A 26,975-nucleotide genomic window follows, 5' to 3' on the forward strand; every position below is an offset into this window, starting at 1 on the left:
AAAGCTGTCATTATGGCAAAGGGTGGCTACTTTGAAGAATCTAAAATATATTTAGATTTGTTTAACACTTTTTGTTGTTGTTAATACATGATTCCATATGTGTTATTTCATAGTTTTGATGTCTTCACTATTATTCTACAATGTAGACAAAAAATAAGAAAAAACCTTGAATGAGTAGGTGTGTCCAAACCTTTGACTGGTACTGTATGTGTTACCTTTCGAGGTGGAAACATTGAGGAGGAGGGGGAGAGGAGAGATTCCCTTTCTCCAGCCAAGCGATCATTCTCTAGGCTGGAGGAGACACAGAGCCCCCTCTCTCCCAAACGCCCCAGAACAGACCAGCGCTCTACTCACCAACAGGCTACTGGCAAGTGCCCACTGTGCCAGTACACACTGGTATACACACACCTGAGACGCCACCTCATACTCACACACAGTGTGGTCCAGGACTGTGTGGACAAGCTCATGAGTGTGGTAAGTGTGTGTGTTTCTGTGTGTGTGTTCTAGCTACCTTTTCTTAGCAGAAGGGCAGTCAAGCTGATGGAGCTTTTAGTGTCTCCAGCAAACAGAGTGCTCATTTTTATCCACATCACCAACCATTACTTTGCCCAGCATGATCAGTGCTCTTTGTCTCCCCCTTTGACTCCCTCTTCCAATTTCCCCCTTCATCCCTCTCTCACCCTCTCCTATCCTCTCATCTCTCTCACCCCTCTCCTCTCATCTCTCTCACCCCTCTCCTCTCATCTCTCTGCTCATTTTTATCCACATCACCAACCATTACTTTGCCCAGCATGATCAGTGCTCTTTGTCTCCCCCTTTGACTCCCTCTTCCAATTTCCCCCTTCATCCCTCTCTCACCCTCTCCTATCCTCTCATCTCTCTCACCCCTCTCCTCTCATCTCTCTCACCCCTCTCCTCTCATCTCTCTCACCCCTCTCCTCTCATCTCTCTGCTCATTTTTATCCACATCACCAACCATTACTTTGCCCAGCATGATCAGTGCTCTTTGTCTCCCTCTTCCAATTTCCCCCTTCATCCCTCTCTCACCCTCTCCTATCCTCTCATCTCTCTCACCCTCTCCTCTCATCTCTCTCACCCTCTCTCTCATCTCATCTCTCAACCCTCTCCTCTCATCTCTCTCACCCTCTCCTCTCATCTCTCTCACCCCTCTCCTCTCATCTCTCTCACCCCTCTCCTCTCATCTCTCTCACCCTCTCCTATCCTCTCATCTCTCTCACCCTCTCCTCTCATCTCTCTCACTCCTCTCATCTCTCTCACCCTCTCCTCTCATCTCTCTCACCCTCTCCTCTCATCTCTCTCACCCCTCTCCTCTCATCTTTCTCACCCTCTCCTCTCATCTCTCACCCCTCTCCTCTCATCTCTCTCACCCCTCTCCTCTCATCTCTCTCACCCCTCTCCTCTCATCTCTCACCCCTCTCCTCTCATCTCTCTCACCCCTCTCCTCTCATCTCTCTCACCCCTCTCCTCTCATCTCTCACCCCTCTCCTCTCATCTCTCTCACCCCTCTCCTCTCATCTCTCTCACCCCTCTCCTCTCATCTCTCTCACCCCTCTCCTCTCATCTCTCTCAACCCTCTCCTCTCATCTCTCTCACCCCTCTCCTCTCATCTCTCTCACCCCTCTCCTCTCATCTCTCTCACCCTCTCCTCTCATCTCTCTCCCTCTCATCTCATCTCTCTCACCCCTCTCTCTCATCTCTCTCAACCCTCTCCTCTCATCTCTCTCACCCTCTCCTCTCATCTCTCTCACCCCTCTCCTCTCATCTCTCTCACCCCTCTCTCATCTCTCTCACTCCTCTCATCTCATCTCTCACCCCTCTCCTCTCATCTCTCTCACCCCTCTCCTCTCATCTCTCTCAACCTCTCCTCTCATCTCTCTCACCCTCTCCTCTCATCTCTCTCACCCCTCTCCTCTCATCTCTCTCACCCTCTCCTCTCATCTCTCTCACTCCTCTCATCTCATCTCTCACCCCTCTCCTCTCATCTCTCTCACCCTCTCCTCTCATCTCTCTCACCCCTCTCCTCTCATCTCTCTCAACCCTCTCCTCTCATCTCTCTCACCCTCTCCTCTCATCTCTCTCACCCCTCTCCTCTCATCTCTCTCACCCTCTCCTCTCATCTCTCTCACTCCTCTCATCTCATCTCTCACCCCTCTACTCTCATCTCTCTCACCCCTCTCCTCTCATCTCTCTCACCCTCTCATCTCATCTCTCACCCCTCTACTCTCATCTCTCTCACCCCTCTCCTCTCATCTCTCTCACCCTCTCATCTCATCTCTCACCCCTCTACTCTCATCTCTCTCACCCCTCTACTCTCATCTCTCTCACCCCTCTCCTCTCATCTCTCTCACCCCTCTCCTCTCATCTCTCTCACCCTCTCATCTCATCTCTCACCCCTCTACTCTCATCTCTCTCACCCCTCTCCTCTCATCTCTCTCACCCTCTCATCTCATCTCTCACCCCTCTACTCTCATCTCTCTCACCCCTCTACTCTCATCTCTCTCACCCCTCTCCTCTCATCTCTCTCACCCTCTCCTCTCATCTCTCTCACTCCTCTCATCTCATCTCTCACCCCTCTACTCTCATCTCTCTCACCCCTCTCCTCTCATCTCTCTCACCCCTCTCCTCTCATCTCTCTCACCCCTCTCCTCTCATCTCTCTCACCCCTCTACTCTCATCTCTCTCACCCCTCTCCTCTCATCTCTCTCACCCCTCTCCTCTCATCTCTCTCACCCTCTCCTCTCATCTCTCTCACTCCTCTCATCTCATCTCTCACCCCTCTACTCTCATCTCTCTCACCCCTCTACTCTCATCTCTCTCACCCCTCTCCTCTCATCTCTCTCAACCCTCTCCTCTCATCTCTCTCACCCTCTCCTCTCATCTCTCTCACCCCTCTCCTCTCATCTCTCTCACCCTCTCCTCTCATCTCTCTCTCTCATCTCATCTCTCACCCCCCCCTCTCTCTCATCTCTCTCACCCCTCTCCTCTCATCTCTCTCACCCTCTCATCTCATCTCTCACCCCTCTACTCTCATCTCTCTCACCCCTCTCCTCTCATCTCTCTCTACCCTCTCATCTCATCTCTCACCCCTCTACTCTCATCTCTCTCACCCCTCTACTCTCATCTCTCTCACCCTCTCATCTCATCTCTCACCCCTCTACTCTCATCTCTCTCCCCTCTACTCTCATCTCTCTCACCCCTCTCTCTCATCTCTCTCACCCTCTCATCTCATCTCTCACCCCTCTACTCTCATCTCTCTCACCCTCTACTCTCATCTCTCTCACCCTCTACTCTCATCTCTCTCACCCCTCTCCTCTCATCTCTCTCACCCCTCTACTCTCATCTCTCTCACCCCTCTCTCTCATCTCTCTCACCCCTCTCCTCTCATCTCTCTCACCCCTCTCCTCTCATCTCTCTCACCCTCTCCTCTCATCTCTCTCACCCCTCTCTCTCATCTCTCTCACCCCTCTCCTCTCATCTCTCTCAACCCTCTCCTCTCATCTCTCTCACCCCTCTCTCTCTCATCTCTCTCACCCCTCTCTCTCATCTCTCTCACCCCTCTCCTCTCATCTCTCTCACCCTCTCCTCTCATCTCTCTCACCTCTACTCTCTCTCTCTCACCTCTCCTCTCATCTCTCACCCCTCTCTCTCATCTCTCTCACCCCTCTCCTCTCATCTCTCTCACCCTCTCCTCTCATCTCTCTCACCCTCTCCTCTCATCTCTCTCACCCCTCTCCTCTCATCTCTCTCACCCCTCTCCTCTCATCTCTCTCACCCCTCTCCTCTCATCTCTCTCACCCCTCTACTCTCATCTCTCTCACCCCTCTCCTCTCATCTCTCTCACCCCTCTCCTCTCATCTCTCTCACCCCTCTCTCTCATCTCTCTCACCCCTCTCTCTCATCTCTCTCACCCCTCTCCTCTCATCTCTCTCACCCCTCTCCTCTCATCTCTCTCCCTCTCCTCTCATCTCTCTCACCCCTCTCCTCTCATCTCTCTCACCCCTCTCCTCTCATCTCTCTCACCCCTCTCCTCTCATCTCTCTCACCCTCTCCTCTCATCTCTCTCACCCCTCTCCTCTCATCTCTCTCACCCCTCTCCTCTCATCTCTCTCATCTTTCACCCCTCTCTCTCATCTCTCTCACCCTCTCCTCTCATCTCTCTCTCACCCCTCTCTCTCATCTCTCTCACCCCTCTCTCATCTCTCTCACCCTCTCTCATCATCTCTACTCTCTCTCTCACCCCTCTCCTCTCATCTCTCTCACCCCTCTCTCATCTCTCTCACCCCTCTCCTCTCATCTCTCTCACCCCTCTACTCTCATCTCTCTCACCCTCTCCTCTCATCTCTCTCACCCTCTCCTCTCATCTCTCTCATCTCCCAACCCTCTCCTCTCATCTCTCTCACCCTCTCCTCTCATCTCTCTCACCCCTCTCCTCTCATCTCTCTCACCCCTCTCTCTCATCTCTCTCACCCCTCTACTCTCATCTCTCTCACCCCTCTCCTCTCATCTCTCTCACCCCTCTCTCTCATCTCTCACCCCTCTCCTCTCATCTCTCTCAACCCTCTCCTCTCATCTCTCTCACCCTCTCCTCTCATCTCTCTCACCCCTCTCCTCTCATCTCTCTCACCCCTCTCTCTCATCTCTCTCACCCCTCTCTCTCATCTCTCACCCCTCTCCTCTCATCTCTCTCACCCCTCTCCTCTCATCTCTCTCTCACCCTCTCTCTCTCTCATCTCTCTCATCTCCTCACCCTCCTCTCATCTCTCTCACCCCTCTCCTCTCATCTCTCTCACCCCTCTCCTCTCATCTCTCTCACCCCTCTCCTCTCATCTCTCTCACCCTCTCATCTCATCTCTCACCCCTCTATCTCTCTCTCTCACCCCTCTACTCTCATCTCTCTCACCCTCTACCTCATCTCTCTCACCCTCTCCTCTCATCTCTCTCACCCTCTACTCTCATCTCTCTCACCCCTCTCCTCTCATCTCTCTCACCCTCTCTCTCATCTCTCACCCCTCTCCTCTCATCTCTCTCACCCTCTCCTCTCATCTCTCTCACCCTCTCCTCTCATCTCTCTCACCCCTCTCCTCTCATCTCTCTCACCCTCTCCTCTCATCTCTCTCACCCCTCTCCTCTCATCTCTCACCCCTCTCCTCTCATCTCTCTCACCCCTCTCCTCTCTCTCTCTCACCCCTCTACTCTCATCTCTCTCACCCCTCTCCTCTCATCTCTCTCACCCCTCTCCTCTCATCTCTCTCACCCTCTCCTCTCATCTCTCTCACCCCTCCCTCTCATCTCTCTCATCTACTCTCATCTCCTCTCCTCTCATCTCATCTCTCTCACCCCTCTCTCTCATCTCTCTCACCCCTCTCCTCTCATCTCTCTCACCCCTCTACTCTCATCTCTCACCTCTCTCATCTCTCTCACCCCTCTCCTCTCATCTCTCACCCCTCTCCTCTCATCTCTCTCACCCTCTCATCTCATCTCTCTCCCCTCTACTCTCATCTCTCACCCCTCTCCTCTCATCTCTCTCACCCCTCTCCTCTCATCTCTCTCACCCCTCTCCTCTCTCTCACCCCTGTCTCTCATCTCTCTCACCCCTCTCTCATCTCTCTCACCCCTCTCTCTCATCTCTCTCACCCCTCTCCTCTCATCTCTCTCACCCCTCTCCTCTCATCTCTCTCACCCCTCTCCTCTCTCTCACCCCTGTCCTCTCATCTCTCTCACCCCTGTCCTCTCATCTCTCTCACCCCTCTCCTCTCATCTCTCTCACCCCTCTCCTCTCATCTCTCTCACCCCTCTCCTCTCATCTCTCTCACCCTCATCTCTCTCTCCTCTCATCTCTCTCCCACCCTCTCATCTCTCATCTCTCTCATCTCCTCACCCCTCTCCTCTCATCTCTCTCACCCTCTCCTCTCATCTCTCTCACCCCTCTCCTCTCATCTCTCTCACCCCTCTCCTCTCATCTCTCTCACCCCTCTCCTCTCATCTCTCTCACCCCTCTCTCTCATCTCTCTCACCCTCTCCTCTCATCTCTCTCACCCCTCTCCTCTCATCTCCTCTCACCCCTCTCTCTCATCTCTCTCACCCCTCTACTCTCATCTCTCTCACCCTCTCCTCTCATCTCTCTCACCCCTCCTCTCATCTCTCTCACCCTCTCCTCTCATCTCTCTCACCCCTCTCCTCTCATCTCTCTCTCCCTCTCCTCTCATCTCTCTCACCCCTCTCCTCTCATCTCTCTCACCCCTCTACTCTCATCTCTCTCACCCCTCTCTCATCTCTCTCATCTCCTCTCATCTCTCACCCCTCTACTCTCATCTCTCTCACCCCTCTCCTCTCATCTCTCTCACCCCTCTCCTCTCATCTCTCTCACCCCTCTACTCTCCTCTCTCTCTCCTCTCTCTCACTCTCTCACCCCTCTCCTCTCATCTCTCTCACCCCTCTCCTCTCATCTCTCTCACCCTCTCATTCTCTCATCTCTCTCTCACCCCTCTCCTCTCATCTCTCTCACCCCTCTCCTCTCATCTCTCTCACCCCTCTCTCATCTCTCTCACCCCTCTCTCTCTCTCACCCCTCTACTCTCATCTCTCCTCCTCTCATCTCATCTCTCTCACCCCTCTCCTCTCATCTCTCTCACCCCTCTCCTCTCATCTCTCTCACCCCTCTCCTCTCATCTCTCTCACCTCTCTCATCTCTCATCTCTCTCTCCCATCTCTCCTCTCATCTCTCTCACCCTCTCCTCTCATCTCTCTCACCCCTCTCCTCTCATCTCTCTCACCCCTCCCTCTCATCTCTCTCACCCCTCTCTCTCATCTCTCTCACACCCTCTCCTCTCATCTCTCTCACCCCCTCTACTCTCACCCCTCTCTCTCATCTCCTCTCTACTCTCATCTCTCTCACCCCCTCTCTCATCTCTCACCCTCTCTCTCTCTCATCTCTCTCACCCCTCCTCCTCTCATCTCTCTCACCCCTCCTCTCATCTCTCTCACCCCTCTCCTCTCATCTCTCTCACCCCTCTACTCTCATCTCTCTCACCCCTCTCTCTCTCATCTCTCTCACCCCTCTCTCTCTCATCTCTCTCACCCCTCTCCTCTCATCTCTCTCACCCTCTCCTCTCATCTCTCTCTCACCCCTCTCCTCTCATCTCTCTCACCCCTCTCCTCTCATCTCTCTCACCCCTCTCTCATCTCTCATCTCTCTCACCCCTCTACTCTCATCTCTCTCACCCTCTATCTCATCTCTCTCACCCCTCTCTCTCATCTCTCTCTCTCCTCTCATCTCTCTCACCCCTCTCATCTCTCATCTCTCTCACCCTCTCCTCTCATCTCTCTCACCCCTCTCTCTCTCATCTCTCTCACCCTCTCCTCTCATCTCTCTCTCACCCCTCTCTCTCTCACCCCTCTCCTCTCATCTCTCACCTCCCTCCTCTCACCCTCTCTCACCCCTCTCCTCTCATCTCTCTCACCCCTCTCCTCTCATCTCTCTCACCCCTCTCCTCTCATCTCTCTCTCACCCCTCTCTCTCATCTCTCTCCCCTCTCTCTCATCTCTCTCTCACCCCTCTCTCTCATCTCTCTCTCCCCTCTCCTCTCATCTCTCACTCTCTCACCCTCTCTACTCTCATCTCTCTCACCCCTCTCCTCTCATCTCATCTCTCACCCCTCTACTCTCATCTCTCTCACCCCTCTACTCTCATCTCTCTCTCACCCCTCATCTCTCTCATCTCTCTCACCCCTCTCTCTCTCATCTCTCTCACCCCTCTACTCTCATCTCTCTCATCTCTCTCATCTCCTCACTCATCTCTCTCACCCCTCTCATCTCTCACCCCTCTACTCTCATCTCTCTCACCCCTCTCCTCTCATCTCTCTCACCCCTCTCCTCTCTCTCATCTCTCACCCCTCCCCTCTACTCTCATCTCTCTCACCCCTCTCCTCTCATCTCTCTCACCCTCTCCTCTCATCTCTCTCACCCCTCTCCTCTCATCTCTCTCACCCCTCTACTCTCATCTCTCTCACCCCTCTCTCTCATCTCTCACCCCTCTCCTCTCATCTCTCACCCTCTCCTCTCATCTCTCTCACCCCTCTACTCTCATCTCTCTCACCCCTCTCCTCTCATCTCTCTCACCCCTCTACTCTCATCTCTCTCACCCCCCTCTACTCTCATCTCTCTCACCCCTCTCCTCTCATCTCTCTCACCCCTCTCCTCTCATCTCTCTCACCCCTCTACTCTCATCTCTCTCACCCCTCTCCTCTCTCACCCTCTCTCTCCTCTCTACTCTCATCTCTCTCCCCTCTCCTCTCATCTCTCTCACCCCTCTCCTCTCATCTCTCTCACCCCTCTCCTCTCTCTCTCTCTCTCTCATCTCTCTCACCCCTCTCTCTCATCTCTCTCTCTCTCATCCCTCTCTCTCCTCTCATCTCTCTCTCCTCTCATCTCTCTCATCTCCTCTCATCTCCTCTCTCTCTCATCTCTCTCACCCCTCTCCTCTCATCTCTCTCACCCCTCTCCTCTCATCTCTCTCACCCTCTCCTCTCATCTCTCTCACCCTCTCTCATCTCTCATCTCTCTCATCACTCTCCTCCTCTCTCTCATCTCTCTCACCCCTCTCCTCTCATCTCTCTCACCCCTCTACTCTCATCTCTCTCACCCCTCTCCTCTCATCTCTCTCACCCCTCTACTCTCATCTCTCTCACCCCTCTCTCTCTCATCTCTCTCACCCTCTCCTCTCATCTCTCTCACCCCTCTCTCTCATCTCTCTCTCATCTCTCCTCTCATCTCTCTCACCCTCTACTCTCATCTCTCTCACCCCTCTCCTCTCATCTCTCTCACCCTCTCCTCTCATCTCTCTCACCCTCTACTCTCATCTCTCTCACCCCTCTCTCTCATCTCTCTCACCCCTCTCCTCTCATCTCTCTCACCCCTCTCATCTCTCATCTCTCTCACCCCTCTCTCTCTCATCTCTCTCACCCCTCTACTCTCATCTCTCTCACCCCTCTCATCTCTCATCTCTCTCATCTCTCTCACCCCTCTCCTCTCATCTCTCTCACCCCTCTCCTCTCATCTCTCTCACCCCTCTCTACTCTCATCTCTCTCACCCCTCTCTCTCATCTCTCTCACCCCTCTCCTCTCATCTCTCTCACCCCTCTCCTCTCATCTCTCTCACCCTCTACTCTCATCTCTCTCACCCTCTCCTCTCATCTCTCTCACCCCTCTACTCTCATCTCTCTCACCCTCTCTCTCTCTCATCTCTCTCACCCCTCTCCTCTCATCTCTCTCACCCCTCTCCTCTCATCTCTCTCACCCCTCTCTCTCATCTCTCTCTCACCCTCTCTCTCATCTCTCTCCTCCTCATCTCATCTCTCTCCCCTCTCCTCTCATCTCATCTCACCCTCTCATCTCTCTCATCTCTCTCACCCCTCTCCCCTCTCTCTCATCTCTCTCACCCCTCTCTCTCATCTCTCTCTCTCCCCTCTCCCTCATCTCTCTCACCCTCTCATCTCTCTCACCCCTCCTCTCTCAATCTCTCTCACCCTCTCCTCTCATCTCTCTCACCCCTCTCCTCTCATCTCTCTCACCCCTCTCCTCTCATCTCTCTCACCCCTCTACTCTCATCTCTCTCTCCTCTCCTCTCATCTCTCTCACCCCTCTCCTCTCATCTCTCTCACCCTCTCTCTCTCATCTCTCTCACCCCTCTCTCTCATCTCACCCCTCTCTCACCCCTCTCCTCTCATCTCTCATCTCTCATCTCTCTCACCCCTCTCTCTCTCATCATCTCTCACCCCTCTCCTCTCATCTCTCTCACCCCTCTCCTCTCATCTCTCTCACCCCTCTCATCTCTCATCTCTCTCACCCCTCTACTCTCATCATCTCTCCTCCCTCTCATCTCTCTCACTCTCCTCTCTCATCTCTCTCACCCCCTCTCCTCTCATCTCTCTCTCACCTCTACTCTCATCTCTCTCACTCTCATCTCTCTCACCCCTCTCCTCTCATCTCACCCCTCACTCCATCTCTCTCACTCTCATCTCATCTCTCTCACCCCTCTCCTCTCATCTCTCTCACCCCTCTACCCCTCTCCTCACTCCTCTCCTCTCATCTCTCTCCCTCTCCTCTCATCTCTCTCACCCCTCTCCTCTCATCTCTCTCTCACCCCTCTCTCTCTCATCTCTCTCTCTCATCTCTCTCACCCTCTCCTCTCATCATCTCTCTCATCCCTCTCCTCTCATCTCTCTCTCACCCCTCTCCTCTCATCTCTCTCACCCCTCTACTCTCATCTCTCTCCTCCTCTACTCTCATCTCTCTCACCCTCTCTCTCATCTCTCTCACCCCTCTCATCTCTCTCATCTCTCTCATCTCTCTCACCCTCTCCTCTCATCTCTCTCACCCCTCTCCTCTCATCTCTCTCACCCCTCTCCTCTCATCTCTCTCACCCCTCTCATCTCTCATCTCTCTCTCATCTCCCTCTCCTCTCATCTCTCTCACCCCTCTCCTCTCATCTCTCTCACCCCTCTACTCTCATCTCTCTCACCCCTCTCCTCTCATCTCTCTCACCCCTCTCATCTCTCTCATCTCTCTCACCCCTCTCCTCTCATCTCTCTCACCCCTCTCCTCTCATCTCTCTCACCCCCTCCTCTCATCTCTCTCATCTCTCTCATCTCTCTCACCCCTCTCCTCTCATCTCTCTCACCCCTCTCCTCTCATCTCTCTCACCCTCCTCTCATCTCTCTCACCCTCTCTCTCATCTCTCTCACCCCTCTACTCTCATCTCTCTCACCCTCTCCTCTCATCTCTCTCACCCCTCTCCTCTCATCTCTCTCACCTCCTATCTCTCATCTCTCTCACCCCTCTCCTCTCATCTCTCTCACCCTCTCTCTCTCACTCTCTCATCTCTCTCACCCCTCTCCTCTCATCTCTCTCACCCTCTACTCTCATCTCTCTCACCCCTCTCCTCTCATCTCTCTCACCCTCTACTCTCATCTCTCTCACCTCTCTCTCTCTCATCTCTCTCACCCCTCTCCTCTCATCTCTCTCTCCCCTCTACTCTCATCTCTCTCACCCCTCTCCTCTCATCTCTCTCACCCTCTACTCTCATCTCTCTCACCCTCTCCTCTCATCTCTCTCACCCCTCTCCTCTCATCTCTCTCACCCTCTCCTCTCATCTCTCTCACCCCTCTCCTCTCATCTCATCTCTCTCCCCTCCTCTCTCTCTCATCTCTCTCACCCCTCTCCTCTCATCTCTCTCACCCCTCCTCTCTCTCATCTCTCTCTCACCCCTCTCCTCATCTCTCTCACCCTCTCTCATCTCTCATCTCTCTCACCCCTCTACTCTCATCTCTCTCACCCTCTCTCCTCATCTCTCTCACCCCTCTCCTCATCATCTCTCTCACCCCTCTCCTCTCATCTCTCTCATCTCTCTCACCCCCTCTCCTCTCATCTCTCTCACCCCTCTCCTCTCATCTCTCTCACCCCTCTACTCTCATCTCTCTCACCCCTCTCCTCTCATCTCTCTCACCCCTCTCCTCTCATCTCTCTCACCCCTCTCCTCTCATCTCTCTCACCCCTCTCCTCTCATCTCTCTCACCCCTCTACTCTCATCTCTCTCACCCCTCTCCTCTCATCTCTCTCACCCCTCTCCTCTCATCTCTCTCACCCCTCTCTCTCATCTCTCTCACCCCTCTCCTCTCATCTCCTCTCTCTCTCATCTCTCTCACCCCTCTCTCCTCTCATCTCTCTCACCCCTCTCCTCTCATCTCTCTCACCCCTCTCCTCTCATCTCTCTCACCCCTCTACTCTCATCTCTCTCACCCCTCTCCTCTCATCTCTCTCACCCCTCTCTCCTCTCATCTCTCTCACCCTCTCCTCTCATCTCTCTCACCCCTCTCCTCTCATCTCTCTATCTCATCTCACCCCCTCCTCTCTATCTCACCCTCTCATCTCTCTCACCCTCTCCCTCTCATCTCTCTCACCCCTCTACTCTCATCTCTCTCCCTCCTCTCTGTCTCTCTCACCTCTAATTCTCTCATCTCTCTCACCCCTCTCCTCTCATCTCATCTCTCACCCCTCTACTCTCATCTCTCTCACCTACTCTCTCTCACTCTCATCTCTCTCACCCCTCTCCTCTCATCTCTCTCTCACCCTCTCCTTCATCTCTCATCTCTCTCACCTCTCACCTCTCTGCTCTCATCTCTCTCACCCCCTCTACTCTCATCTCTCTCACCCCTCTCTCTCATCTCCTCACCCCTCTCTCATCTCTCTCACCCCTCTTCTCATCTCTCTCACCTACTCTCCTCTCATCTCTCTCACCCCTCTCCTCTCATCTCTCTCTACTCTCATCTCTCTCCCCTCTACTCTCATCTCTCATCTCTATCTCTCACCCCTCTCCTCTCATCTCTCTCACCCCTCTCTCTCATCTCTCTCATCTCTCCTCTCACCTCTCTCACCCCTCTTATCTCTCATCTCTCTCACCCCTCTACTCTCATCTCTCTTCATCTCCTCTCACCCCTCTCCTCTCATCTCTCTCACCCTCTCCTCTCATCTCTCTCACCCCTCTCCTCTCATCTCTCTCACCCTCTCCTCTCATCTCTCTCACCCCCTCTCCTCTCATCTCTCTCTCACCCCCTCTCTCTCATCTCTCTCACCCTCTCCTCTCATCTCTCTCACCCTCTATCTCTCATCTCTCTCACCCTCTCACTCTCATCTCTCTCACCCCTCTCTACTCTCATCTCTCTCACCCTCTCCTCTCATCTCTCTCACCCCTCTCCTCTCATCTCTCTCACCCCTCCCTCTCTCTCACCCCTCTACTCTCATCTCATCTCTCCCTCTCTACTCTCATCTCTCTCACCCTCTCCTCATCTCTCTCACCCCTCTCTATCTCTCACCCCTCTCCCTCTCACCCTCTCCTCTCATCTCTCTCACCCCTCTACTCTCATCTCTCTCTGCCCCTCTCTCTCACCTCTCCTCTCATCTCTCTCACCCCCTCCTCTCATCTCTCTCACCCCTCTCCTCTCATCTCTCTCACCCCTCTCCTCTCATCTCTCTCACCCTCTCCTCTCATCTCTCTCACCCCTCTCCTCTCATCTCTCTCACCCTCTCCTCTCATCTCTCTCACCCTCTCTCCTCCTCTCATCTCTCTCACCCCTCTCCTCTCATCTCTCTCACCCCTCTCCTCTCATCTCTCTCACCCCTCTCCTCTCATCTCTCTCACCCCCCTCTCCTCTCATCTCTCTCACCCCTCTCCTCTCATCTCTCTCACCCCTCTCCTCTCATCTCTCTCACCCCTCTCCTCTCATCTCTCTCACCCCTCTCCTCTCATCTCTCTCACCCCTCTCCTCTCATCTCTCTCACCCCACCCCTCTCCTCTCATCTCTCTCACCCCCTCTCCTCCTCATCTCTCTCACCCCTCTCCTCTCATCTCTCTCACCCCTCTCCTCTCTCACCCCTCTCCTCTCATCTCTCACCCTCATCTCTCTCACCCTCTCCTCTCATCTCTCTCACCCTCTCTCTCATCTCTCTCCTCTCATCTCTCATCCTCACTCCCCTCTCCTCTCATCTCTCTCACCCTCTCCTCTCATCTCTCACCCCTCTCTCTCTCATCTCTCTCTCCCTCTCTTCTCATCTCTCTCTCACTCTCTCACCCCTCTCTCATCTCTCTCACCCTCTCTCTCATCTCCTCTCCTCTCTCATCTCTCTCACCCCTCTCCTCTCATCTCTCTCACCCCTCTCTCATCTCTCATCTCTCTCACCCCTCCTCTCATCTCTCTCACCCCTCTCCTCTCATCTCTCTCACCCCTCTCCTCTCATCTCTCTCACCCCTCTCCTCTCATCTCTCTCTCTCACCCCTCTCATCTCTCATCTCTCTCTCACCCTCCTCTACTCTCATCTCTCTCACCCCTCCTCTCATCTCTCTCACCCCTCTCATCTCTCATCTCCTCTCTCACACCCCTCCTCTCATCTCTCTCACCCTCTACTCTCATCTCTCTCACCCTCTCCTCATCCTCTCATCCTCTATCTCTCATCCCCTCTCTCTCATCTCTTCACCCTCTCTCACCCTCTCAACCCTCTCATCTCTCTCACCCCTCTCCTCTCATCTCTCACCCTCTCTCATCTCTCATCTCTCTCACCCTCTCCTCTCATCTCTCTCACCCTCTCCTCTCATCTCTCTCTCTCTCACCTCTCTCTCTCATCTCTCTCCTCTCATCTCTCTCACCTCTCATCTCTCTCACCCCTCTCCTCTCATCTCTCTCACCCCTCTCCTCTCTCACCCTCTCTCTCACCCCTCTACCTCTCATCTCTCTCACCCCTCTCCTCTCATCTCTCTCACCCCTCTCCTCTCATCTCTCTCACCCCTCTCCTCTCATCTCTCTCACCCTCTCTCCTCTCATCTCTCTCCCTCCCTTCTCACTCTCTCCTCTCATCTCTCTCATCCCCTCTCCTCTCATCTCTCTCACCCCTCTCCTCTCATCTCTCTCACCCTCTCCTCTCATCTCTCTCACCCTCTCCTCTCATCTCTCACCCTCTCTCTCATCTCTCTCACCCTCTCCTCTCATCTCTCTCACCCCTCTCCTCTCATCTCCTCTCACCCCTCTCCTCTCATCTCTCTCACCTCCTCTCTCTCTCTCACCCTCTCATCTCTCTCACCCCTCTCTCATCTCTCTCATCTCTCTCACCCCTCTCTCTCTCATCTCTCTCTCTCATCTCCCCCTCTCCTCTCATCTCTCTCTCACCCCTCTCCCTCTCATCTCTCTCACCCCTCTCCTCTCATCTCTCTCACCCTCTCTCATCTCTCTCACCCTCTCCTCTCTCTCTCTCACCCCTCTCCTCTCATCTCTCTCACCCCTCTCCTCTCATCTCTCTCACCCTCTCTCTCATCTCTCTCACCCTCTCCTCTCATCTCTCTCACCCCTCTCCTCTCATCTCTCATCTCTCCTCTCATCCCTCTCTCTCTCTCATCTCTCTCACCCTCTCCTCTCATCTCTCTCACCCTCTCTCTCATCTCTCTCACCCCTCCTCTCCTCTCATCTCTCTCACCCACTCTCTCTCATCTCTCTCACCCCTCTCCTCTCATCTCTCTCACCCCTCTCCTCTCATCTCTCTCACCCTCTCCTCTCATCTCTCTCACCCTCTCTCTCTCATCTCTCTCACCCTCTCCTCTCATCTCTCATCTCTCTCACCCTCTCTCCTCTCATCTCTCTCACCCTCTCTCTCTCTCATCTCCTCTCATCCTCTCTCCTCTCATCTCTCTCAACCCTCTCTCTCATCTCTCTCACCCTCTCTCTCATCTCTCTCACCCTCTCCTCTCATCTCTCTCACCCCTCTCCTCTCATCTCTCACCCTCTACTCTCATCTCCTCACCTCCCTCTCATCTCTCTCACCCTCTCTCATCTCTCACCCCTCTCTCTCACCCCTCTCTCCTCTCATCTCTCTCAACCCTCTCCTCTCATCTCTCTCACCCCTCTACTCTCATCTCTCTCACCCCTCTCCTCTCATCTCTCTCACCCTCTCCTCTCATCTCTCTCACCCCTCTCCTCTCATCTCTCTCACCCCTCTCTCTCTCATCTCTCTCACCCTCTACTCTCATCTCTCTCACCCCCTCTCCTCTCTCTCTCTCACCCTCTACTCTCATCTCTCTCACCCCTCTCCTCTCATCTCTCTCACCCTCATCTCTCTCACCCTCTACTCTCATCTCTCTCACCCCTACTCTCATCTCTCTCACCCCTCTCCTCTCATCTCTCTCTCTCCTCTCATCTCTCTCACCCCTCTCCTCTCATCTCTCTCACCCTCTCTACTCTCATCTCTCTCACCCCCTCTCCTCTCATCTCTCTCACCCCTCTCCTCTCATCTCTCTCACCCTCACTCTCTACTCTCATCTCTCTCCCTTGCCCCTCTCTCCTCACCCTCTCTCTCATCTCCTCTCACCCCTCTCCTCTCATCTCTCTCACCCCTCATCTCCTCTCATCTCTCTCACCCTCTCTATCTCTCATCTCTCTCATCCCCTCTCCCTCTCTCATCTCTCTCACCCCTCTCTCTCATCTCTCTCATCTCTCTCACCCCTCCCCTCTCTCATCTCTCTCACCCCTCTCTCTCTCTCACCCCTCTCTCATCTCTCCCCTCTCCTCTCATCTCTCTCACCCCTCTCCTCTCATCTCTCCACCCCTCTCCTCTCATCTCTCTCACCCCTCTCTCTCTCATCTCTCTCACCCCTCTACTCTCATCTCTCTCACCTCCCTCTCTCCCCCTCTCATCTCTCTCACCCCTCTCCTCTCTCATCTCTCTCACCCTCTCCTCTCATCTCTCTCACCCCTCTCCCTCTCATCTCTCCACCCTCTACTCTCATCTCTCTCACCCCTCTCCTCTCATCTCTCTCACCCCTCTCCTCTCATCTCTCTCACCCCTCTCTCTCATCTCTCTCTCTCACCCTCCTCTCATCTCTCTCACCCCTCTCCTCTCATCTCTCTCATCTCCTCTCCTCTCATCTCTCTCTCTCTCCTCTCATCTCTCTCACCCTCTCTCTCTCTCTCTCACCCCTCTCCTCTCATCTCTCTCACCCCTCTCCTCTCATCTCTCTCACTCACCCCTCTCCTCTCATCTCTCTCTCCCTCTCTCTCATCTCTCTCACCCTCTCTCATCTCTCATCTCTCTCATCTTCTCACCCCCTCTCCTCTCATCTCTCTCACCCCTCTACTCTCATCTCTCTCACCCCTCTCCTCTCATCTCATCTCTCTCACCCTCTCACTCTCCTCTCATCTCTCACCCTCTCTCCTCTCATCTCTCTCACCACCCTCTCTCCTCCCTCATCTCTCTCACCCCTCTCCTCTCATCTCTCTCACCCTCTACTCTCATCTCTCTCACCCCTCTCCTCTCATCTCTCTCACCTCTCTCTCTCATCTCTCTCACCCTCTCCTCTCTCTCTCTCTCTGCCCTCTCTACTCTCATCTCTCTCACCCCTCTACTCTCATCTCTCTCACCCCTCTCTCTCATCTCTCTCACCCCTCTCTCTCATCTCTCTCTCACCCTCTCTCTCTCTCATCTCTCACCCTCCTCTCATCTCTCATCCTCTCTCTCATCTCTCTCACCTCTCATCTCTCTCACCCTCTACCTCATCTACTCTCATCTCTCTCACCCCTCTCCTCTCATCTCTCTCATCTCTCCTCTCATCTCTCTCACCCCTCTCTCACTCTCATCTCTCTCACCCCTCTCCTCTCATCTCATCTCTCTCTCATCTCCCACCCTCTCCTCTCATCTCTCTCACCCTCCTCTCATCTCTCACCCCTCTCTCTCATCTCCTCACCCTCTACTCTCATCTCTCTCCCTCTCTCACCCCTCTCCTCTCATCTCTCTCACCCCTCTCCTCTCATCTCTCTCACCCATCTCTCTCACTCCTCATCTCTCTCACCCCTCTCCTCTCTCACCTCTCTCTCACCTCTCCTCTCATCTCTCTCACCCTCTCCTCTCATCTCTCTCACCCCTCTCCTCTCATCTCTCTCACCTCTCTCATCTCTCTCACCCCTCTCCTCTCATCTCTCTCACCCCTCTCATCTCTCATCTCTCTCACCCCTCTCCTCTCATCTCTCTCACCCTCTCCTCTCATCTCTCTCTCACCCTCTCTCTCATCTCTCTCACCCCTCTCATCTCTCATCTCTCTCTCTCTCACCCTCTCCTCTCATCTCTCTCACCCCTCTACTCTCATCTCTCTCACCCCTCTCCTCTCATCTCTCTCACCCTCTCCTACTCTCATCTCTCTCACCCCCTCTCTCTCACTCTCTCATCTCTCTCACCCCTCTCTCCTCTCATCTCTCTCACCCCTCTCCTCTCATCTCACCACCTCTATCTCTCATCTCTCTCACTCCTCTCTCCTCTCATCTCTCTCACCCCTCTCCTCTCATCTCTCTCACCCTCTCTCTCATCTCTCTCACCCTCTACTCTCATCTCACTCCTCTCATCTCTCTCACCCCTCTCCTCTCATCTCTCTCACCCTCTCTCTCTCTCACCCTCTCCTCTCATCTCTCTCACCCCTCTACTCTCATCTCTCTCACCCCTCTCCTCTCATCTCTCTCACCCCTCTCCTCTCATCTCTCTCACCCCTCCCTCTCATCTCTCTCACCCCCTCTCACTCTCTCCCTCTCTCTCATCTCTCTCACCCCTCTACTCTCATCTCTCTCACCCCTCTCTCTCATCTCTCTCTCCCTCTCTCTCATCTCTCATCTCTCTCACCCCTCTCTCATCTCTCTCACCCTCTCTCCACCCTCTCATCTCTCATCTCTCTCATCCCTCTACTCTCATCTCTCTCACCCTCTACTCTCATCTCTCTCACCCCTCTCCTCTCATCTCTCTCACCCTCTACTCTCATCTCTCTCACCCCTCTCCTCTCATCTCTCTCACCCTCTCCTCTCATCTCTCTCTCACCTCCTCTACTCTCATCTCTCTCACCCCTCTCTCTCATCTCTCTCACCCCCTCTCCTCTCATCTCTCTCACCTCTCTCACTCTCTCTCTCTCACCCCTCTCCTCTCATCTCTCTCACCCCTCTCTCTCACCCCTCATCTCATCTCTCTCACCCCTCTCTCTCTCATCTCTCTCTACTCACCTCTCTCCTCTCTCATCTCTCTCACCCCACCCTCTCTCTCTCTCATCTCTCTCACCCTCTACTCTCATCTCTCCTCCTCATCTCATCTCTCACACCTCTCCTCTCTCATCTCTCTCACCCCTCTCTCTCATCTCTCTCACCCTCTCTCTCATCTCTCTCACCCCTCTCCTCTCATCTCTCTCATCTCCCTCTCCTCTCATCTCTCTCACCCTCTACTCTCATCTCTCTCACTCCATCTCTCTCACTCTCCTCTCATCTCTCTCACCCTCCCTCTCATCTCTCATCTCTCATCTCACCTCCTCTCATCTCTCTCACCCCTCTCTCATCTCTCTCACCCCTCTCTCTCACCCTCTCTCACTCCTCTCCCTCTCATCTCTCTCACCCCTCTCTCTCCTCTCCTCTCTCTCTCTCACCCTCTACTCTCATCTCTCTCATCTCTCTCATCTCTCTCACCCTCCTCTCATCTCTCTCACCCCTCTCTCTCATCTCTCTCACCCTCTACTCTCTCATCTCTCTCACCCTCTCCTCTCATCTCTCTCACCCCTCTCCTCTCATCTCTCTCACCCCTCTCCTCATCATCTCTCTCACCCCTCTCCTCTCATCTCTCTCACCCTCTCCCATCTCTCTCATCTCTCTCATCTCTCACCCTCTCCTCTCATCTCTCTCTCACCCTCTCCTCTCATCTCTCTCACCCTCTCCTCTCATCTCTCTCACCCCTCTCCTCTCATCTCTCTCTCTCTCTCATCTCTCTCACCCTCTACTCTCATCTCTCTCACCCCCTCTACCTCATCTCTCTCACCTCTCCTCTCATCTCTCTCTCACCCTCTCCTCTCATCTCTCTCACCCTCCTCTCATCTCTCACCCTCTCTCTCATCTCTCCACCCTCCTCTCATCTCTCTCACCCCTCTCCTCTCATCTCTCTCACCCTCTCCTCTCATCTCTCTCACCCCTCTCCTCTCATCTCTCTCTCACCCTCTCCTCTCATCTCTCTCACCCTCTCCTCTCATCTCTCTCACCCTCTCCTCTCATCTCTCTCACCCTCTACTCTCATCTCTCTCACCCTCTACTCTCATCTCTCTCACCCCTCTCCTCTCATCTCTCACCCTCTCTCTCATCTCTCTCACCCCTCTCCTCTCATCTCTCTCACCCTCTCCTCTCATCTCTCTCACCCCTCTCTCTCCTCTCATCTCTCTCACCCTCTCTCACCCCTCTCCTCATCTCTCTCACCCTCTCTCTCATCTCACCCCTCTCTCATCTCTCTCACCCTCTCCTCTCATCTCTCTCACCCCTCTCCTCTCATCTCTCTCACTCTCTCTCATCTCTCTCTCCTCTCATCTCTCTCACCCCTCTCCTCTCATCTCTCTCACCCTCTCCTCTCATCTCTCTCACCCCTCTCCTCTCATCTCTCTCACCCTCTCTCCTCTCTCACCCCTCTATCTCTCTCACTCCCCTCTCCTCTCATCTCTCTCACCCTCTCCTCTCATCTCTCTCACCCCTCCTCTCCTCTCATCTCTCTCTCACCTCTCTCTCACCCCTCTCCTCTCATCTCTCTCACCCTCTCCTCTCATCTCTCTCACCCTCTCCTCTCATCTCTCTCACCCCTCTCCTCTCATCTCTCTCTCACCCCTCTCCTCTCATCTCTCTCACCCTCTCCTCTCATCTCTCTCACCCCTCTCCTCTCATCTCTCTCACCCTCTCCTCTCATCTCTCTCTCTCCTCTCATCTCTCTCACCCTCTCCCTCATCCTCTCACCCTCTCATCTCTCTCACCCTCTCTCATCTCTCTCACCCTCTCCTCTCATCTCTCTCACCCTCTCTCCATCTCATCTCTCTCACCTCTCTACTCTCATCTCTCTCACCCTCTCTCCATCTCTCTCTCTCACTCTCTCTCTCCCCTCTCCTCTCATCTCTCTCACCCTCTCCTCTCATCTCTCTCACCCTCTACTCTCATCTCTCTCACCCCTCTCTCATCTCATCTCTCTCATCTCTCTCACCCCTACTCTCATCTCTCTCACCCTCTCCTCTCATCTCTCTCACCCTCTCCTCTCATCTCTCTCACCCTCTACTCTCATCTCTCACCCTCTCCTCTCATCTCTCTCACCCCTCTCCTCTCTCTCTCACCCTCTCCTCTCATCTCTCTCACCCCTCTCCTCTCATCTCTCTCACCCTCTACTCTCATCTCTCTCACCCTCTCCTCTCATCTCTCTCACCCTCTCCTCTCATCTCTCTCACCCTCTCTCTCATCTCTCATCTCTCTCTCACCCTCTCTCTCATCTCTCTCACCCCCTCTCCTCTCATCTCTCTCACCCCTCTCCTCTCATCTCTCTCACCCCCTCTCTCATCTCCACCCCTCTCCTCCTCTCATCTCTCTCACTTCCCCTCTCCTCTCATCTCTCTCACCCCTCTCCTCATCATCTCTCACCCCTCCTCCTCTCATCTCTCACCCTCTCTCTCATCTCCCCCCTCTCCTCTCATCTCTCTCTCTACCCCTCTCCTCTCATCTCTCTCCCCTCCTCTCATCTCTCTCACCCCTCTCCTCTCATCTCTCTCACCCCTCTCTCTCATCTCTCACCCTCTCTCTCATCTCTCTCACCTCTCTCTCTCATCTCTCTCACCCCTCTCCTCTCATCTCTCTCACCCTCTCTCTCATCTCTCTCACCCCTCTCTCATCTCTCACCCTCTCTCTCATCCTCTCACTCTCCTCTCATCTCTCTCACCCTCTCCTCTCTCTCACCCTCTACTCTCATCTCACCCCTCCTCTCATCTCTCTCACCCTCTCTCTCATCTCTCTCACCCCTCTCCTCTCATCTCTCTCACCCTACTCTCATCTCTCTCACCCTCTCTCTCTCCCTCTCTCATCTCTCTCACCCCTCTCCTCTCATCTCTCTCACCCTCTCTCTCATCTCTCTCACCCCTCTCTCATCTCTCTCACCCTCTCTCATCTCTCTCACCCCTCTCCTCTCATCTCTCTCACCCCTCTCCTCTCATCTCTCTCACCTCTCTCTCATCTCTCACCCCTCTACTCTCATCTCTCTCACCCCTCTCCTCTCATCTCTCTCACTCCTCTCTCCTCTCATCTCTCTCACCCCTCTCCTCTCATCTCTCTCATCTCCCTCTCCTCTCATCTCTCTCACCCTCTACTCTCATCTCTCTCACCCTCTCCTCTCATCTCTCTCACCCTCTCCTCTCATCTCTCTCACCCCTCTCTCATCATCTCTCTCACCCTCTCCTCTCATCTCTCTCACCCCTCTCTCTCATCTCTCTCACCCATCTCCTCTCATCTCTCTCACCCCTCTCATCTCTCATCTCATCTCTCACCCCTCTCCTCTCTCTCATCTCTCTCTCATCTCTCTCCCCCTCCTCATCTCTCTCACCCTCTCCTCTCATCTCTCTCACCCCTCTCTCTCATCTCTCTCACCCTCTCCTCTCATCTCTCTCACCCCTCTCCTCTCATCTCTCTCACCCTCTATCTCATCTCTCTCACCCTCTCTCTCATCTCTCTACCCTCTCTCATCTCTCTCACCCCTCTCCTCTCATCTCTCTCCCTCTACTCTCATCTCTCTCACCCTCTCATCTCTCTCACCCTCTCCTCTCATCTCTCTCACCCTCCCTCTCTCTCTCTCTCACCCCTCTCCTCTCATCTCTCTCACCCCTCTCCTCTCATCTCTCTCACCCTCTCCTCTCATCTCTCTCACCCCTCTCCTCTCATCTCTCTCACCCTCTCCTCTCATCTCTCTCACCCCTCTCCTCTCATCTCTCTCACCCTCTCCTCTCATCTCTCTCACCCTCTCCTCTCATCTCTCTCACCCTCTCCTCTCATCTCTCTCACCCTCTCTCTCATCTCTCTCACCTCTCCTCTCATCTCTCTCACCCTCTCTCCTCTCATCTCTCTCACCCTCTACTCTCTCTCTCTCACCCCTCTCTCTCATCTCCTCACCCTCCTCTCATCTCTCTCACCCTCTCCTCTCATCTCTCTCACCCTCTCTCTCATCTCTCTCTCCCCCTCTCCTCTCATCTCTCTCACCCCTCTCCTCTCATCTCTCTCACCCTCTACTCTCATCTCTCATCTCTCCTCTCATCCCCTCTCCTCTCATCTCTCTCACCCTCTCTCTCATCTCTCTCATCTCTCTCATCCTCTCACCCCTCTCCTCTCATCTCTCTCACCCTCTCCTCTCATCTCTCTCACCCCCTCTCCTCTCATCTCTCTCACCCTCTCTCTCATCTCTCTCACCCTCTACTCTCATCTCTCTCACCCCTCTCCTCTCATCTCTCTCACCTCTACTCTCATCTCTCTCATCTCTCTCTCATCTCTCTCACCCTCTCATCTCTCTCACCCTCTCTCTCATCTCTCTCACCCCTCTCCTCTCATCTCTCTCACCCTCTACTCTCATCTCTCTCACCCCTCTCCTCTCTCTCTCCCCTCTCTCTCTCATCTCTCTCACCCCTACTCTCATCTCTCTCACCCCTCTCTCTCATCTCTCTCTCTACTCTCATCTCTCTCACCCCTCTCTCTCATCTCTCTCACCCCTCTCCTCTCATCTCTCTCACCCTCTACCTCTCATCTCTCTCACCCTCTCTCTCATCTCTCTCATCTCTCTCTCTCTCCCCTCTCCTCTCATCTCTCTCACCCCTCTACTCTCATCTCTCTCACCCCTCTCCTCTCATCTCTCTCACCCTCTCTCCATCTCTCTCTCTCTCCTCTCATCTCTCTCACCCTCTCCTCTCATCTCTCTCACCCTCTACTCTCTCATCTCTCTCACCCCTCTCCTCTCATCTCTCACCCTCTACTCTCATCTCTCTCACCCCTCTCCTCATCTCTCTCACCCTCTCCTCTCATCTCTCTCACCCCTCTACTCTCATCTCTCTCACCCCTCTCCTCTCATCTCTCTCACCTCTCTCTCATCTCTCTCACCTCTCCTCTCATCTCTCTCACCCTCTCTCTCATCTCTCTCACCCTCTCTCTCATCTCTCTCACCCCTCTCCTCTCATCTCTCTCACCCCTCTCTCATCTCTCTCACCCTCTCCTCTCATCTCTCTCACCCTCTCCTCTCATCTCTCTCACCCCTCTCCTCTCATCTCTCTCACCCCTCCTCTCCTCTCTCATCTCTCTCATCTCCTCTCTCCTCTCATCTCTCTCACCCTCTCCTCTCATCTCTCTCACCTCTACTCTCATCTCTCTCACCCCTCTCTCTCATCTCTCTCACCCCTCTCCTCTCATCTCTCTCACCCTCTCCTCTCTCTCTCTCACCCCTACTCTCATCTCTCTCACCCCTCTCTCTCATCTCTCTCACCCCTCTCCTCATCTCTCTCACCCTCTCTCTCATCTCTCTCACCCCTCTCCTCTCATCTCTCTCACCCCTCTCTCATCTCTCATCTCTCACCCTCTACTCTCATCTCTCATCTCCTCTCATCTCTCTCACCCCTCTCTCTCTCTTCACCCCTCTCCTCTCTCTCTCACCCCTCTCCTCTCATCTCTCTCACCCTCACCTCTCATCTCTCACCCCTCTCCTCTCATCTCACCCCTCTCCTCTCATCTCTCTCACCCTCTACTCTCATCTCTCTCACCCCTCTCCTCTCATCTCTCTCACCCTCTCCTCTCATCTCTCACTCCTCTCATCTCTCTCATCTCTCTCATCTCTCTCACCCTCTCCTCTCATCTCTCTCACCCTCTCCTCTCATCTCTCTCACCCTCTCTCTCATCTCTCTCACCCCTCCTCTCATCTCTCTCACCCCTCTCCTCTCATCTCTCTCACCCTCTACTCCATCTCTCTCACCCCTCTCCTCTCATCTCTCTCACCCTCTCCTCTCATCTCTCTCACCCCTCTCCTCTCATCTCTCTCAATCTCTCTCTCTCTCATCTCTCTCACCCCTCTCTCCTCTCATCTCTCTCACCCTCTCCTCTCTCTCTCTCATCTCTCTCACCCTCTCCTCTCATCTCTCTCTCTCTCACCCCTCTCCTCTCATCTCTCACCCTCTCCTCTCATCTCTCTCACCCTCTACTCTCATCTCTCTCACCCTCTCCTCTCATCTCTCTCACCCTCTCTCCTCTCATCTCTCTCACCCCTCTCCTCTCATCTCTCTCACCCTCTACTCTCATCTCTCTCACCCCTCTCCTCTCATCTCTCTCACCCTCTACTCTCATCTCTCTCACCCTCTCCTCTCATCTCTCTCACCCTCTACTCTCATCTCTCTCCCCTCTCCTCTCATCTCTCTCACCCTCTCCTCTCATCTCTCACCCCTCTCCTCTCATCTCTCTCACCCTCTCCTCTCATCTCTCTCACCCTCTCCTCTCATCTCTCTCACCCTACTCTCATCTCTCTCACCCCTCTCCTCTCATCTCTCACCTCTACTCTCATCTCTCTCACCCCTCTACTCTCATCTCTCTCACCCTCTCCTCTCATCTCTCTCACCCTCTACTCTCATCTCTCTCACCCCTCTCTCTCATCTCTCTCACCCCTCTCCTCTCATCTCTCTCACCCCTCTCTCTCATCTCTCTCACCTCTCATCTCTCACCCCTCTCCTCTCATCTCTCTCACCCCTCTCCTCTCATCTCTCTCACCCTCTACTCTCATCTCTCTCACCCTCTCCTCTCATCTCTCTCACCCTCTCCTCTCATCTCTCTCACCCCTCATCCTCTCACCCTCTCCTCTCATCTCTCTCCCCTCTCCTCTCATCTCTCTCACCCTCTCCTCTCATCATCTCTCTCATCCCCTCTCCTCTCATCTCTCTCACCCTCTACTCTCATCTCTCTCACCCCTCTCCTCTCATCTCTCTCACCCCTCTCCTCTCATCTCTCTCACCCCTCTCCTCTCATCTCTCTCACCCTCTCCTCTCATCTCTCTCACCCTCTCCTCTCATCTCTCTCACCCTCTACTCTCATCTCTCTCACCCTCTCCTCTCATCTCTCTCACCCCTCTCCTCTCATCTCCTCACCCTCTACTCTCATCTCTCTCACCCCTCTCCTCTCATCTCTCTCACCCCTACTCTCATCTCTCTCACCCCTCTCCTCTCATCTCTCTCTCTCCTCTCTCTCTCATCACCCTCTCCTCCCTCTCTCCCTCTCATCTCTCTCACCCCTCTCCTCTCATCTCTCTCACCCTCTCTCTCATCTCTCTCACCCCTCTCCTCTCATCTCTCTCACCCTCTCCTCTCATCTCTCTCACCCTCTCCTCTCATCTCTCTCACCCCTCTCTCTCATCTCTCTCACCCTCTACTCTCATCTCTCTCACCCCTCTCCTCTCATCTCTCTCACCCTCTACTCTCATCTCTCTCACCCTCTCTCTCATCTCTCTCACCCCTCTCCTCTCATCTCTCTCACCCCTCTCCTCTCATCTCTCTCACCTCTCCTCTCATCTCTCTCACCCTCTCTCTCATCTCTCTCACCCTCTCCTCTCATCTCTCTCACCCCTCTCCTCTCATCTCTCTCACCCTCTCCTCTCATCTCTCTCACCCCTCTCCTCTCATCTCTCTCACCCTCTCCTCTCATCTCTCTCACCCCTCTCCTCTCATCTCTCTCACCCTCTCCTCTCATCTCTCTCACCCCTCTCCTCTCATCTCTCTCACCCCTCTCCTCTCATCTCTCTCACCCTCTCCTCTCATCTCTCACCCCTCTCTCATCTCTCTCACCCTCTACTCTCATCTCTCTCTCTCTCTCATCTCCTCTCTACTCTCATCTCTCTCACCCCTCTCCTCTCATCTCTCTCACCCCTCTCCTCTCATCTCTCTCACCCTCTCCTCTCATCTCTCTCACCCCTCTACTCTCATCTCTCTCACCCTCTCTCTCATCTCTCTCACCCCTCTACTCTCATCTCTCTCTCCTCTCATCTCTCTCACCCTACTCTCATCTCTCTCACCCTCTACTCTCATCTCTCTCACCCCTCTCCTCTCATCTCTCTCACCCTCTACTCTCATCTCTCCCCTCTCTCTCATCTCTCTCACCCTCTCCTCTCACTCTCACCCTCTACTCTCATCTCTCTCACCCTCTCTCTCATCTCTCTCACCCCTCTCCTCTCATCTCTCTCACCCTCTACTCTCATCTCTCTCACCCCTCTCCTCTCATCTCTCTCACCCTCTACTCTCATCTCTCTCACCCCTCTACTCTCATCTCTCTCACCCTCTCCTCTCATCTCTCTCACCCCTCTACTCTCATCTCTCTCACCCCTCTCCTCTCATCTCTCTCACCCTCTACTCTCATCTCTCTCACCCCTCTACTCTCATCTCTCTCACCCTCTCCTCTCATCTCTCTCACCCTCTACTCTCATCTCTCTCACCCCTCTCCTCTCATCTCTCTCACCCTCTACTCTCATCTCTCACCCTCTCCCCTCTCCTCTCTCTCATCTCTCTCACCCCTCTCTCTCATCTCTCTCACCCTCTACTCTCATCTC

The 26,975-nt window shown here is 53.9% G+C and overlaps 1 protein-coding gene across 1 annotated transcript in view; it reads left to right on the forward strand.

The window, feature by feature from the left end:
- The window catches only part of LOC118400840 (zinc finger homeobox protein 3-like), a 41,417-nt gene that overhangs the window by 7,200 nt on the left and 7,242 nt on the right, over positions 1 to 26,975 (forward strand). Inside the window, exon 4 of the mRNA XM_052474894.1 lies at positions 224 to 474. Within this exon, the coding sequence (XP_052330854.1) occupies positions 224 to 474 (251 nt within the window). The remainder of the gene's footprint in view (positions 1 to 223; positions 475 to 26,975) is intronic.

This window comes from Oncorhynchus keta, chromosome 22 (genome assembly GCF_023373465.1).
Source record: "Oncorhynchus keta strain PuntledgeMale-10-30-2019 chromosome 22, Oket_V2, whole genome shotgun sequence".
Taxonomy (NCBI): Eukaryota; Metazoa; Chordata; class Actinopteri; order Salmoniformes; family Salmonidae; genus Oncorhynchus; species Oncorhynchus keta.